Below are 13,142 nucleotides of genomic sequence, written 5' to 3'. Positions count from 1 at the left end.
CTGTTACTGAGGTTTTGTCATTCCGAGCTTCTCTGGACATGGCCACAGCACTTCTCACAGAAAAGCCCCATTGCTTGAGAGTAGAGGAGGAGGAGCAGAGGTGCCTGGGGACACTAGGGAGTCACAGTTCTCAGAACACTGTCACATCTCATTTCAAATGCGACAGAATTGTTGGTTGTTCACAGTAGCTGCTGTTTCTAAGTTAGTCCACCAGAGAACACACAGGGACACTCTTAAAGCCAATTAGAACATCCTCCATGGAGAACTTGCCCAAATCTTGCAGCTTGGAGTCACACCACTCTCTCATTCATTTATTTATTTATTTATTTATTTATTTATTTATTTATTTATTTATTTATTTATAAGACACACTCCCTGTCTTTTATTCATAGAAAGCTCATCCTTGTTCTTTCTTACATCATAGTTATCAAGAAGCAGAACTACAGAAGCCAAAAAGCAAGTTAGTACAGTTAGGGTCTTTCCATGGGGGACTTTCCTGGAACCATTGGCTTAGCCATTGTTCCTGTTTTGGCATGTGGCAGAGCCCGCATGCTGGGTTTCATGCTGAGGTCTGAGGTATGGCAGAAACAGGCCAGTGAAGTAAAGAGGGACATGCCATGCTACAGCAAGGGTGAGCGTTGAGGGCATTGTAGTGTATAACACACGCACATCACAATAGGTTGCTCTGTGTGTTTGCACATGTGAGCTATCCACAGCCCTGCATTCATAGAGTGAAAAGTAGCCAGGGGCAGTGGAAAAAAGGTTCTGCAGGAGATGGTTGTCGAACAGGTGTACTATGTTATCTCTGCCAGAGGAAGAAAAGTTCATGTGTTCTGTAGCAGTGAGAAAAATGCTTCAAAAGCCTGAACTGCACACTCAGATGTGGGATACTTAAGTATGGTAAAACCTGTATGTGTTCTTTGAAGTTTGGCCTCCAATGGTAGAGCCTGTCTGTGCACTGGAATTCTGTTTCCCTTCCTCCTCAGCCCGCCTTTGCCTGGCTTCCTAACCATGGACATCCTGCTCTGTAAAATGATGTGAGAAATGGAAACTTCTAGAATGGAGAGAGATCCACCGTCCTGTGTGTGATGAGTCATTGTCTCCAATGAGGTGGGCGTTGCTATAAGCGACTTCCCACCCCTTCATTGTTTCTCCCTGCCTTTGCTGTGTGGCTGTATGTGTACTGAGCCCACGTGGAGTTTGTTAGACAGACTGTCACGTGCTTTTCAGCTTGCTTCAGGTTGCCAGAGGCCTTACATGTCTGCCACTTCCAGCTTCCCTGCTACTCTGTCCCTCAGAGGCGGTGTGGACAGACTTCTTTGTTATGTCTATAGCAATATGCTCTCTGCTACCAGCATATGGCGTGCAGTATGGAGGAGATGGGACATCAGAGCATTTTATTTCTTTATTCTCCCTGTGGTGTGCCTGAGTTTGGCTGCCTGTCTCTGTGCAAGTTCATGGCTCCTGTGTGGTACTTCTCTCATAGTATTGCCCCATCTCCCTTTACTCTGTCTCCTGTCCTCTCTCTCTCTTCCTTCAGCTTGTGCCAAGACTTACCTGACCCTCTCCTGCCCATGCTCCCGTAATCCTCTTCATTTTAACCCCCAAGCTCTTTAGGTCTCTATTGCTTTGATTATTTATACCTTTGTTGGAATTTTTAAAAAAAGATTGTTTTATGTTTGGGTGTTTTGCCTGCACGTATGTATGTAAGTACACTGAGTATATGCCGGTCCCCACAGATGCCCAAGTGGATGAAGGTTCCCTCTGAACTCGACTTAATGGATGAGTGTGAGCCACCATGTGGGTGTTGGGAAACCAATCCAGGTCCCCTGCAAGAGCAGCAAGTGCTCTTAAACACTGAGGCATCTCTCCAGCCCCATGCTTTTGTGTAGCCCTTTGTCAAACTGTTCAGATGACTCAAGTTTATCCATTTTTTTTTTCTGGAATCTCATTTTCAAGGTCAGCTACTCAACAAGAAAGAACCTCCAGGAAGGCCAAGTTGCATTGTGAGAGTTTCAGGCTAATGTGTTTATACAAAAGTATAAGTTCTGTGTACTCTCAACCCAGGAACTCGTTGCTTCCTTAATATTTGCTTTTCCATTATAGCTTGTAACAACAATCTACAACCCCCCCCCCCACACACACACGTACACAATCCACAAGACTCACTGGGTTGATTCTTCCCTCAATAAAAGCATGTGAATAGCCTGTTGTTGATACATGTTGGAGGGGGGCTAGAGTTTTCAGTTCTGACTCCTACTGATTAAGTGATTTTTAGAAATTGTCATGGAAAATTGTGACTAGCATCCACCTGAGATGCTGGAGTGGAGTGAGTATCAGTAATATTTCAATGGACTGACATTTACCTGTATTGAGAGAATACTAACTAGTATTTATCTAAAGCCTTTTTAGTTCTGAGATATACTATGTATAAAGAGAATCCACAGAGCAAGGCAGAGACAGATGGAATATGCACAGAATGCTACAGAAAGGGGCTAACAGCTTTTGGATGTGGCGGCTCACCTTTAATTACAGCCTCAGAGGCAGAGACGGGATCTCCTGAGCAGCTTGGCTGGCAAGACGATCAGTGAGTTCTGGGTTTGATTGAGACTCCTTGCTTCAGTGGTTAGGTCTGCGGTGGTGGCAAACTATCAAGGATAATTCCCTGTATTAACATAACCTCCACATGCACTTACAAACACACAAACACTCACATTGACCCACACGTGTACTCACACTCATACAGAAGCATGCACACAACACAAATATGAAAAATGGGAAAAGTCTAATTGTTTTAAGGGAAATTTAGTTTACCTAGTTTGTTGACTCATGTTAAAGATTATTTCTAATTATTACATGAATAGATAATAAAAGATGGAGTTTATTTTCTTTTACTAATTAAAGCTGAATTCTTGCATTATACTCAGTAAATCAGCTGACTTTTGACTTGCTGCTGTTTTCTTTCTTAATTTATTCTTTGAGAATTTTAACCATGTATACAGTTATGATCATATCCCCCTCCAGTTCCTTCAAGTTCCCAACATGTCCCTCTCCCAACTCTGTGACCCCCCCCCTTATTTTTTAAATAACCTACTAAATCAAATTAATGCCACTCCTAAGTACATGGGGTAGGCCATCCACTGGAGCTTTGTCAACCTCCCAGTGGCCATGCTCCCAAAGAATGATTCTTCCCATTTGGAAGGAGGACTTTTGAGTTCTTCCCCCATGCATATTGGAATTTCAGCTGGCGTGCTTTTGTGCAAGTAAGTGCATCTGCTGTGAGCCCGTGAGTGCCATCACCATGTCATGTCCAGGGGACTCCATTTCACAGCACTTCTTCCCACCCAGTTTCTCATGTGCTTTCTCTTTCCTCTTCTGAGATGGCCCAAGAGTCATAGAGGGTTGGAGATGGTATTTCATAAAGATGTCACAGTTCTTATTCTCACCACTCTGAACATTGACATCTCCCTGCAATGACTGCTGCCCAGTGCAAAGCTTTTCTGGCTGAGGCTGAGAGCAGCCTGTGTCTATGGGTATAAATATTTAGAAGGCAGTTTGACAGCATGACCATTGGGAAACAACAGCAGGCTCTGCTCTAAGATGTGTGGCCTTCCTCCCAAGACCCTCAGGGTTACAATACCATCCTAGGCATTAAGTTCGCTCCTGTTGAGCAGACCTCAGCACTAGTCAGAAAGCAGATGGTTACTCCATGATAGTCATGCTCCTTCTGCACAAGCGACACGTTTTCCCTGGCCAGTCGGTACCGTAGCCTGCAAGGTCCATTGCAGGGTAAGACCACTGATGTCTTTTAACTCCCAGCAGCCTAATGAAAGCTAACTGGAGTGAGGAAGTTTCTTTGTAGGCTATCAGTTGCTTTCTTTATTCCTTTGACCAGCATGTGTGGTGTCTTCAGCTGTTGGGTCTTACTTTGTGGTTATGGTGGGTAACCAAGAGAAATGGTGTAGCCGGTGCTCTGGGGTAGGTGGTGTCTTGTGCCTGGTGCTGCAGGTTTTGTTTACTAGCCATGTCTTCTGGGAGCATCCTCCATTTTTGCAGGCTTCCTCCATTTGAACTACTACTCAAAACATACATTTTGAAATTATCTTACCAACTAGTAAGCTTTGGTTCATTCATCTCCTCCTACCTCCATCCCCTTTTATACTTACACCTTTAACTCCCACGATGTCATCCTTTTGTACGTCATGTGTTCTACTGTTTCCTCTAATTACATTTCATTTGGGTTATAAGTTTCCACATACCCTTCCTCTAGGTTACTCCAAAGGACTCAGTGCTTTTTATTGAAGAATAAAAATCATTAATTTGTCACACCATTGATTCTGAAATTATTCAGCTTGTTAATTTACAGGAAATGCCTGAATATTTCTCATCTCCAGACCTTTTCCTTTCTCTCATTTTCTTCCCTGTCACTCTAGTTCCTGTTGCAGTGATTTCTGGTACTATCAGACCTTTAATGCCAGCAAGGTACCCGGTGACCCTGTTCTAGAGATGGAGTGAGAGGGGGACACCCACTGCACCTGCATTCTCCCCGGGCAGAGATAGCTAGACAATAGATTGATGATGATAAATAGATGGTAGATAATAGATACATGATAGATGATAGATACATGATAGATAATAGATGATAGATAATAGATGATAAATAATGGATACATAATAGATAGATGATAGATAATAGATAATAAACGATAGATAATAATAGATGATATATATATATATATATATATATATATATATAAGTTCCATATAACAAGCAAAATAATATATGCCAGTCGTCCCCTTTGTGCACTCACCACCGCACCCCCAGTTCTTTCTCTTTCTCTGAGCCTTGTCTTGTAGTTGTTGGGGGTGAAAGTCCATAGGACTTGCTGTGGAAGCTCCTCTTGTATACAGTCAAGTGTTGTAGACGATACACAGAGTGAGTGAACATGTGTGCTGCTTTTAGTTTCTGAAACTTGCACATCTCAGGTGCTGGGCAGGAGATGTTTGTAGAAGTAGGCTTTACATCAGAGAAACTTGTGAGAGATTCTGCCTCCATTTTTCCCCGTTGCAGTAATAGAGTTGGCTCCATGTGCTCTGTGAGGATCCAGCTAGGAAGGAGAATCAGTGAGTCTTAGATGAATGAACCTCCAAGGAAGATGAGCTCATTCCAGCTTCACAGGGAATGGGGAGGAATGCTCACTGCAGAAGACAGTATATTTAGTGCAGTGGCCAGGGCTATATGAGGAGGTGGGATGCAATTGGGGGGCTGGCTGACAGCGTGTCATCTAAGTTTTCCATACTAACTTAGCCAATTTTTAAAACTTACAAAAAATGAGTTAAAAATATAATTAGATAATTTTCTACCATCCCTTTCCTCCTTTGAGCCCCTCTCCTGCCTCCCACCCCCCTTTGTTCTTCTGATTCCTGTCTTTGAGCCAATTCTTGGCAGTACAAGCTTTAGAATGCCAGGCAAGAGCGGTAATTAGGGCATTGGTGCTGTGTAACCCTGAGCTGAGAACAGGACAGGGTGGGGCTCCCAGGCGGCTTCTTTACTAAGTTTTGCTTAGTTGTGTAATTTTGTGTTTGTCCGTTCTTACTGCACTTATAGCTGAGAGCTGCTTTGATGCCTTTGTCACCTGTGAAGAGTTCATTGGTAAAATGGGAGATGTGTCATTACTTGAAAAAATTATGTCAGTCTCTGCATTTGATGTCCTTCCACAGTGGAGCTAGCCAGACTCCACACCTGCAGTTCTGGGTCACATGCTTCATGGGTGTCTTTTTGCCTCCACAGAAATAGAGAAGTTTCAAAAAGGAGAAGGCAAGGATGAAGAGAAGTATATTGACGTGGTGATTAATAAGAACATGAAGCTGGGACAGAAAGTGTTGATTCCTGTGAAACAGTTTCCCAAGGTGAGATGTGAGCTGTGGGCTGTGCTCAGCCTGAACCCCAGGGAGCAGAGGTAGAGGCTCTTTGAGCTTCACACACTTCTGAATCTAATTAAAACATTTTAGTGAACTTAGTGATCTGATATTTTTCTTTGATTTCTGTATAAATTGTGAAATCATGTACTAAATTGTGAAGTCATGTCATATTAATTGTGAAGTCACACTAGCCATGTGCACAGCCTGTCTTTCTCATCAGTCTCCTCATTTGAAATATGAAATTGAGTGGCTTAGAACTAAAATTGTTTATGTGAAATGCACAGAGCAGTGTTAGGCATATGCATGCCTATATACCTGTTGGTACAAACTTTCTTTCAGGTGTCTCTATGTGGTTCAGGAATACCGTTGTTTATACTGTTGTTCATTTCTTTGTATTGCAGAGCAATAATCCTTACCTACTGTACTGGAGCTAGTTTAGACAGTTTTCAGTTTGATGTTATACATTACATTGCAGGAGTGTTTGCTTGTAAGTCATTTATCTGGCCAAATGCCCAGTATTGAAATGGAGCTTTGTTCAGTTTCTCAAAGAATTCTAGTTCCCCCCCCAACCCCCACCCCCAAAGTGGTTGCACAATGTGAGGTATCCATAGGTGAAGCATTTGGATTGTGCCTGCCTGTGCCACATCTGCAATATGGGGCACTATCAGGGTTTTGTTGTTACCAATTATTCTGTTGTTCTGTCTCTTCTTGTGTTCTGATGACAAGCACTCTGTTTGTTTGTGTCTGCTGTTATGAAGGACACATGTTTGACCCATTTATATCTTGGCTGCATGTGTTTTGATGACTGACTGGTAGGAGCTGTTTACAGGGCCTAGGTACAAGTCTTTTATTATCATTTTAGCTTTTATATTAAGGGTGGTGTTGCATCTCAAATGAGTTTTGTAAATTGTGTAACTTAGAGGTTTGCTTTGGGTTTGCCAAGTCCTTCAGCAATCCCTTTGTTGGAACCTTAACCCTAGACTTAACTGTCAATCATATTTGGAGGTGGTACCTTTGGGAGGTGCTAGGATTGGATAGTTCATGAAGGTGGGGCCACTTGGATGACATTAGTAGCTTATAAATATAGGTAGAGAGATGACCCAGTAGGTAATGTGTTTGTTGCTCAGGCATGGGCCTGAGTTCAGCTCCTATGTAAAGACTGGCCCTAGCAACATACTTTGTAACTAAGAGTGGGTGCAGGAAGCCAGCCACTCTAGCCCAAATAATGAGCTGTGGTTTCCCTAAGAGAGCCTGTCTCAAAACTAAGGGGAAAGTAACTGAGGAAGACAACAGACATTACTCTCTGTCCAGATACCCATGGACACCTGACTCACACATACACTAAAATAAAAGAAAAAGAAGGAAGGAGGAAGAAAGGCCCGAACTACTCTGCTTATTCTCTCCATGTAATGGTGGCATCCATGCTGTGCAGTAGCAGGAAGGCCCTTAAATGGTAAAGTTGACCAATGGAAAACCACACAACCAAGAATCTGTGGAGACCATGAATTGGTCTTCAGGGTTAAAAATAGTGGGGTTGGGGGGCTTTGGGTGGGAGACACAAAGATGGGTGGATAGGGAAGGGGTGTGTGTGAAGGATCAATAATTACCACACACATCCACAATTGCAAATTCTGGTGCTCTGCTTTTGGATGCCTCAGCTTACAGAACTGTTAGCCAATAAACTTTCATTCATTGAAAGTTACCTCTGTTCAGGGATTTTGTCATAGCAACAGAAGATAGAACAAGGCAAAAGTAGAGCTTGTTTTTCCCCTATGAGAGTCTTTGCTTTCCTCATTGGGATCTGATGCTTTCTGTCTATGGGTGGATTTAGTACCTTTGATGGAGATCACGTGGCCTTGGAGGTGAGTTTTATTTCTGAGTGCTGTGTTCTGTTCCATTGATGTATTGATGGATCCCCGTGCCAGGGCCACAGTCTGCTTTACTGTAGCTTTTTATGAAGAGATGTGAATTTAAATTGCTCCAGCTTTGTCCTTTTTCTGGATTACTTACATATTCTGGATCTTTTACAATCCCATATAAATTTATGATTCACTCGTGGATTTCTACACAATGACCTCTGTGTTCTGGCTACATTTGTGTTGTGTCTGCTGATGGCTCTGGAGACTGTGCCCTCTTCCCAGCTTTTACTCTTCTGTGTCTGAGTGTGATAGGGCTGTCTGTTTATGTAGACATTTCAGATTCTTCTCAACAGCATTGCTTACCTTCCTAGTACAATGTCTATCTGGTACTCATGATAACTCACTATCAGAAATTGGATGTTTCCAACTATTGATCTTCTAAGTTTCAAGTACAGCGTTTGTTATCCTTATTATCTCCTTTTTTTTTTTTGTTAACTTACTAGTTTATTATGTTGTTTGATAGGTCTGCTAGGATTCCTGGTTACATAATCATAGTATCTACATATGCGACTTCTTCCTTTACAACTTTCAAACCTCTTATACTTCTGTTACAATACTGACCACAGGTGGGGGGAGTAGGAGCCCTCTGCTTCCCCCAAAGAAGAAAAATGTATGGTTCTATTTTATCTCTCATCATTATTTCATTGGTGTTCTTTATTAAGAACAAATGAATGATACTTTAAGTTTCATGGAGTTGCTTCTCCCATCCGTCCGCCATCTCTTACACAAGCCTGCCCCTAATGTTTGGGTGTAATCAGGAAGAAGTCAGACATTCCTGTTGAATTCTCCTTGGCTGCATCTGTTACCCAATTTTGTCACAAGTGTTGTGCTCCCTTCTTATAACTCGGGAAGGTTATTTAATAAGCAGATTTAGACAGTCTTTAAAGAAAAACCATAGCCTTTTCAAATGCAAAGTAGTCTATATGCTTTTACTTAGACTTCTGATTGGTCAAAATATAGAGTCTAATGCAGTGAGTGATTCTCAGCCTTCTTAATGCTGCAACCCTTTAATACCGTTCCTTGTGTTGTGGTGACCTCCAGCCACAAAGTTATTCTTGTTGCTACTTCAAAACTAATTTTGTTGCTGTTATCAATCATAATGTAAGTATCTGTGTTTTGCCATGGTCTAAGGCAACCCCTGTGAAAGGGTTGTTCACCCCAAAGGGGAGGCTACCCACAGGTTGAGAACTGCTGGCCTAATGGCTGTGATTCCATAAGTACAAATTAGTTGTTAAGTTAAAAAGTAAGGATGCTATCACTTTTGAGAAGCCCTTGGTCAGAGACGCACGCCTGCTGTGGCCAGTGCTCTGTCTTCTGCTAACTGAACTTTCAGTCTTAATCCTGAAGGTGGTTGACATTCCTGAAAACATCAGGATTTTGTCTGATTAAAGCTTGCTAGCAAAAAACAGATGGGTTTGTACTTAACACACTCTTTCCTAGTGTTTAGAAGTGCCAGTGTGCCCGGTGGTGGTGGTGGCGGTGGCGGCACACACCTTTTTTAATCACAGCACTTGGGAGGCAGAAGCAGGCAGAATTCCTAGACAGCTGGGGCTATACAGAGAAACCCTGTCTTGAAAAACAAAACAAGTGCCAATTTATTGATGTGTTGATTTTGGTTTGTCTTGAAAACAAATTATCTGTGACACTTTTAAGTTAATGCTGAAAATTCAAACTGATGCAATTCTCTGGGCAATGCAGATCTAGGTAGTACTTTTGGTGCCCCCATCCCCGAGCGTTTGTGTGCATGGTTTAAATCCTGACCTGCATCTGCTCCCAGCTTCTCCTAAGTCTGTCTTCCAGGTAGGAGCTAGGAGCTGCTTCCTTCCCTTTCATCTTTTCTGAGAACTTTGATCCACCATTGATTGCAAATTTGGTTGAGTGTTTTCTTGCCTCTGTTGAGATGAATACTTGGTATTGCTTACCCTGTTTATAGGCTAAATATTAGTTGTGAGTGCTCTGAATTAATCCTTTGTTGAAGGCTACTTGATAAAGATATTCATTTGCATACTGCTCGATTCAGAATCATTTATGTTCTCCAATGATAATGTCCTACAAATTGCACTTAATGTTTTTGTGTGATCTTGTTACCGGTTTTGTGTTACTGCTATAAAATGAGTGAGAAGTGTTCTTTTTTGCTGTTTCTCTCTAAAATTTGGATAGAGTTCACTCATGAAGGTGCCTAGTCCTGGTGCTTGGTGATGATTTCCATAACTGTTGTGACACTAGTTATATTTTCTAATTCAGTTTTTCTGGAAAAGCCATTTTATGGGGCTTGTCCATTTCATGGTATTTTAAATATTGTTCCTTCAAGTATTTCTGGTAACTTTTCTCTCACTAGTGTTCAGTGCCTCTGACATTCTTAGTAATTTGTAGCATTCTGCTTGCTTTTGTTAGCTATATGTTTGTTTGATGGTTGTTTAGATTTTTCCTGTTCTTCAAATTAGATGATTTTCATTGTTGTATTTTTTCTCTGTTGTATTCATTTTGCTATTAACTTCATCAGGTGAATGTTTTTGTTAGCTACAGTAAGTGTGTGTGTGTGTGTGTGTGTGTGTGTGTGTGTGTGTACACTTTTTTTTCTGATTTGTTTTGTTTACCCCATTTACTCCAAGTATTACTTGCGTGTTTTTCTGGTGTGTGTGTGTGTGTGTGTGTGTGTGTAAGATGGGGGCTCTTGATGAATGTGTGTGTGCACAGAGGTGTGTGTGGAGTTCAGAGAACTCCCTTGGGTGTGGGTGCTGGCCTTTGATCTTGTTTGGGAAGCCTAGTACCAGCTGCTTACTCCAGCTTGCTGGCCCATGAGCTGCTGGAGATTATTCTGTCTCTGCTCCCCATCTCTGAGGATTGCAGATGGATGCTGCTGTCTCCAGCTTTCCTCAGCTTCTGGGGATCACACTCAGGTCTCCAGTCCCACAGGTGTTCCCTTCCTTTATGCCGATGAGTGCAGTTCAAGCAGATTGCTCCGAATTCTTGGTCATTTAGTTCTTAAGTCTTGGTTATCTCATTATATTAGGCTAGCACTCTTGATGAAGAGTTGTGTTGTCTTTCATGTTGAGTAATTTTTTATTGTATCCTGGTGTTTATAAATGGTCATTCTTGCAAGGCTCAGTTCTGTTATACTTCTCTGAAGGACACTGATGCCTTGTTGTTAGCTAATTATAGATTATATTCAGACTGTAAACTATTAATAAGAGTTGAACTCTTTCTTTAGCTTGACTTTGCATCTAATGCCAGAGTATATGGTTACAGGCCGCCAAGATCTTGGCAGAACTTCTATTCTAACTCTTTCTGGGCTTGTTTTCTGTCACTCTTCAAGGCTCACAATAGTTGACTGTGATATTTTTCTTCAGACTTGGACAGTTTATGGCAGACATAGCAACTCCTTTTAATAATATTTGGGTACATGATAACTACCCTGAAATTGATACTTTGTTTTGTATGAGTTCTTGTATAGAGTGTTTTATATGAGTTCTAGTGTAGAGTAATACATGAATATAGTGTCTCAGAATTTCAAATATTCCTTCTCAGTGTCAACTTTGAGATAGGAAGACATGTAATTTTTGTAAACAACAGACTGGAGCTCAGTGCATTTGTTTACAGTGTCTGGGCAGGCTGGATGTCTCCCATCAGTGTCACCTAGCCACCACCTTCAAGCAGCTTTGTATGAATGAGTGTATGAGCTATAGAAGCCCTTGTGCTAGTGTCAGTTAACTGTCAGCTGGAGGACAGTGGAGGACTGTCCCTTGGGAATAGCTATAGAGACAGTACAGTTTCTTGTAGAGTTGCTGCTGGATGTAGACTTTGAGTTTCTGCAGCAAGAGAGAACTGTTGTGTGTGGAATTCTAGTGAGTAAAGAGCCTTAAACTTACTGAATTGTTTTCTCCTGTCGACTGATCTTATGTCTGGCATTTGAGGACCTTTTCTGAGCTAGATTTGTTATGGGAAAACGACAGTGACTCAGTTATTGGTCTCAGATTCAGTTGAGTGGGAAACACAGGTGAGGAGTTAATGCTAAGAATACACTTGGGTTTAGAAGGACAGGAGAGTCATTTTGACACATTGAACAAATGCTGCTTTGTGGAGGTCATCTCTTGGCAGAGGTCAACTGTGTCAGAGCCACAAGTAAGACATGTTGACATTTGCCAGTTCATGCTATGTAGGTCAGATGCAGGATTAAGGTCTCTTTATTCCAGAAGACACCAAGGTAAAACACAGGCCAGAGCTAGGTTATAGAACCCAGCCAGCGCGGCCAGAACAAAAGGGGCCAGGGTCCCCACGTGCAGCCCCTTAAGAAGCTCCCTTATGTCACCTCGGCTTTCCTTCACCACGCCCTTCTGGGCGAGTCCCCGGGTCCACCTGGTACCTGCCCCAGGACTATTGGGCGGGGCTAGGGTGACTCCCTGCAATTCCCCTTTTAGTCTAAGAGAGGATTAAAACTTAATAGTGTAAAATATCCAAAACTAACAATCATAAGGGTGAAATACAAGAAGATACAATAATCTGCTATGGTACATCCTATGTCTATTCTAGCTAAGTCTTAAAGTCATGTGGAAAAAGTGTCTAACTTGAACACCTTCCAATCCCAACTCTAAACAATAAGGTCATTCTTAACTAGGCTTACTCTACCCTAATACACAATAATGGGGAACGGGGGCGTAGCATCTTCTAGGTTACTTCCTGCTGAAATGGGACGATGGTAGTCATGTGGGGGCCCTGTGGAAAAAAAAATTGCCAGTACAGGGAAAGTCTCTAATGAGTTAAGTCTAGTCCATGTTAGATGAGATTTGTTTGATTGAAGATCTACGTTGAAATCCTCAACTTCAAGATTGAAGTCGTTACTCGAGGTTCTGGTTGGAGTGTCAGTCGAAACGGAGTGAGTCAAATCCAGTGCAGTCGGGGAGGTGTAGTCCAATTCCTTTTCCGGAGCATGCAGGGATTGCTGTCAGGCTGGGTCTTGTTGGCTGTATGGGACTCAAACATAAGTGTCATCAGAGAAATGTTTGCTTGTTTATGTATGTGTACCGGGAAAGGTACCTTGACGAACCTTGACGAACCTTGACGAACAACGAATATGAGAGGGTGTGAAAGAAAAAGCCAAGCATTTGGTCAGGAAGATTATTTCAACAAATATGCAGATTTGAGTAGAAGATATGAAACAGTTGGTTAAGGAAGAGGGTGTGGGATTTACTTAAACTAGTGGGACTGCATACTCTTTTGAGTGACTTTTGAACTGTCTTAGTAGATGTGGGGTTCTGTTTCAGGAAGCATGGCACATGCACTCTGGTGTTGAGGGGCATGCAT

General features: G+C 42.1%; 1 protein-coding gene across 4 annotated transcripts in view; it reads left to right on the top strand.

Moving 5' to 3' along the window:
• The window catches only part of LOC113831991 (KH domain-containing, RNA-binding, signal transduction-associated protein 3), a 579,685-nt gene that overhangs the window by 480,087 nt on the left and 86,456 nt on the right, over positions 1-13,142 (top strand). For all 4 annotated transcript variants that reach the window (XM_035449678.1, XM_035449677.1, XM_035449676.1 and 1 more), the window contains one exon: positions 5,792-5,910. In XM_035449678.1, the coding sequence (XP_035305569.1) occupies positions 5,792-5,910 (119 nt within the window). The remainder of the gene's footprint in view (positions 1-5,791; positions 5,911-13,142) is intronic.

The sequence above is a fragment of the Cricetulus griseus genome, chromosome 10 (genome assembly GCF_003668045.3).
Source record: "Cricetulus griseus strain 17A/GY chromosome 10, alternate assembly CriGri-PICRH-1.0, whole genome shotgun sequence".
NCBI lineage: Eukaryota > Metazoa > Chordata > Mammalia > Rodentia > Cricetidae > Cricetulus > Cricetulus griseus.
This window is presented reverse-complemented; position numbering and strand designations above follow the sequence as displayed.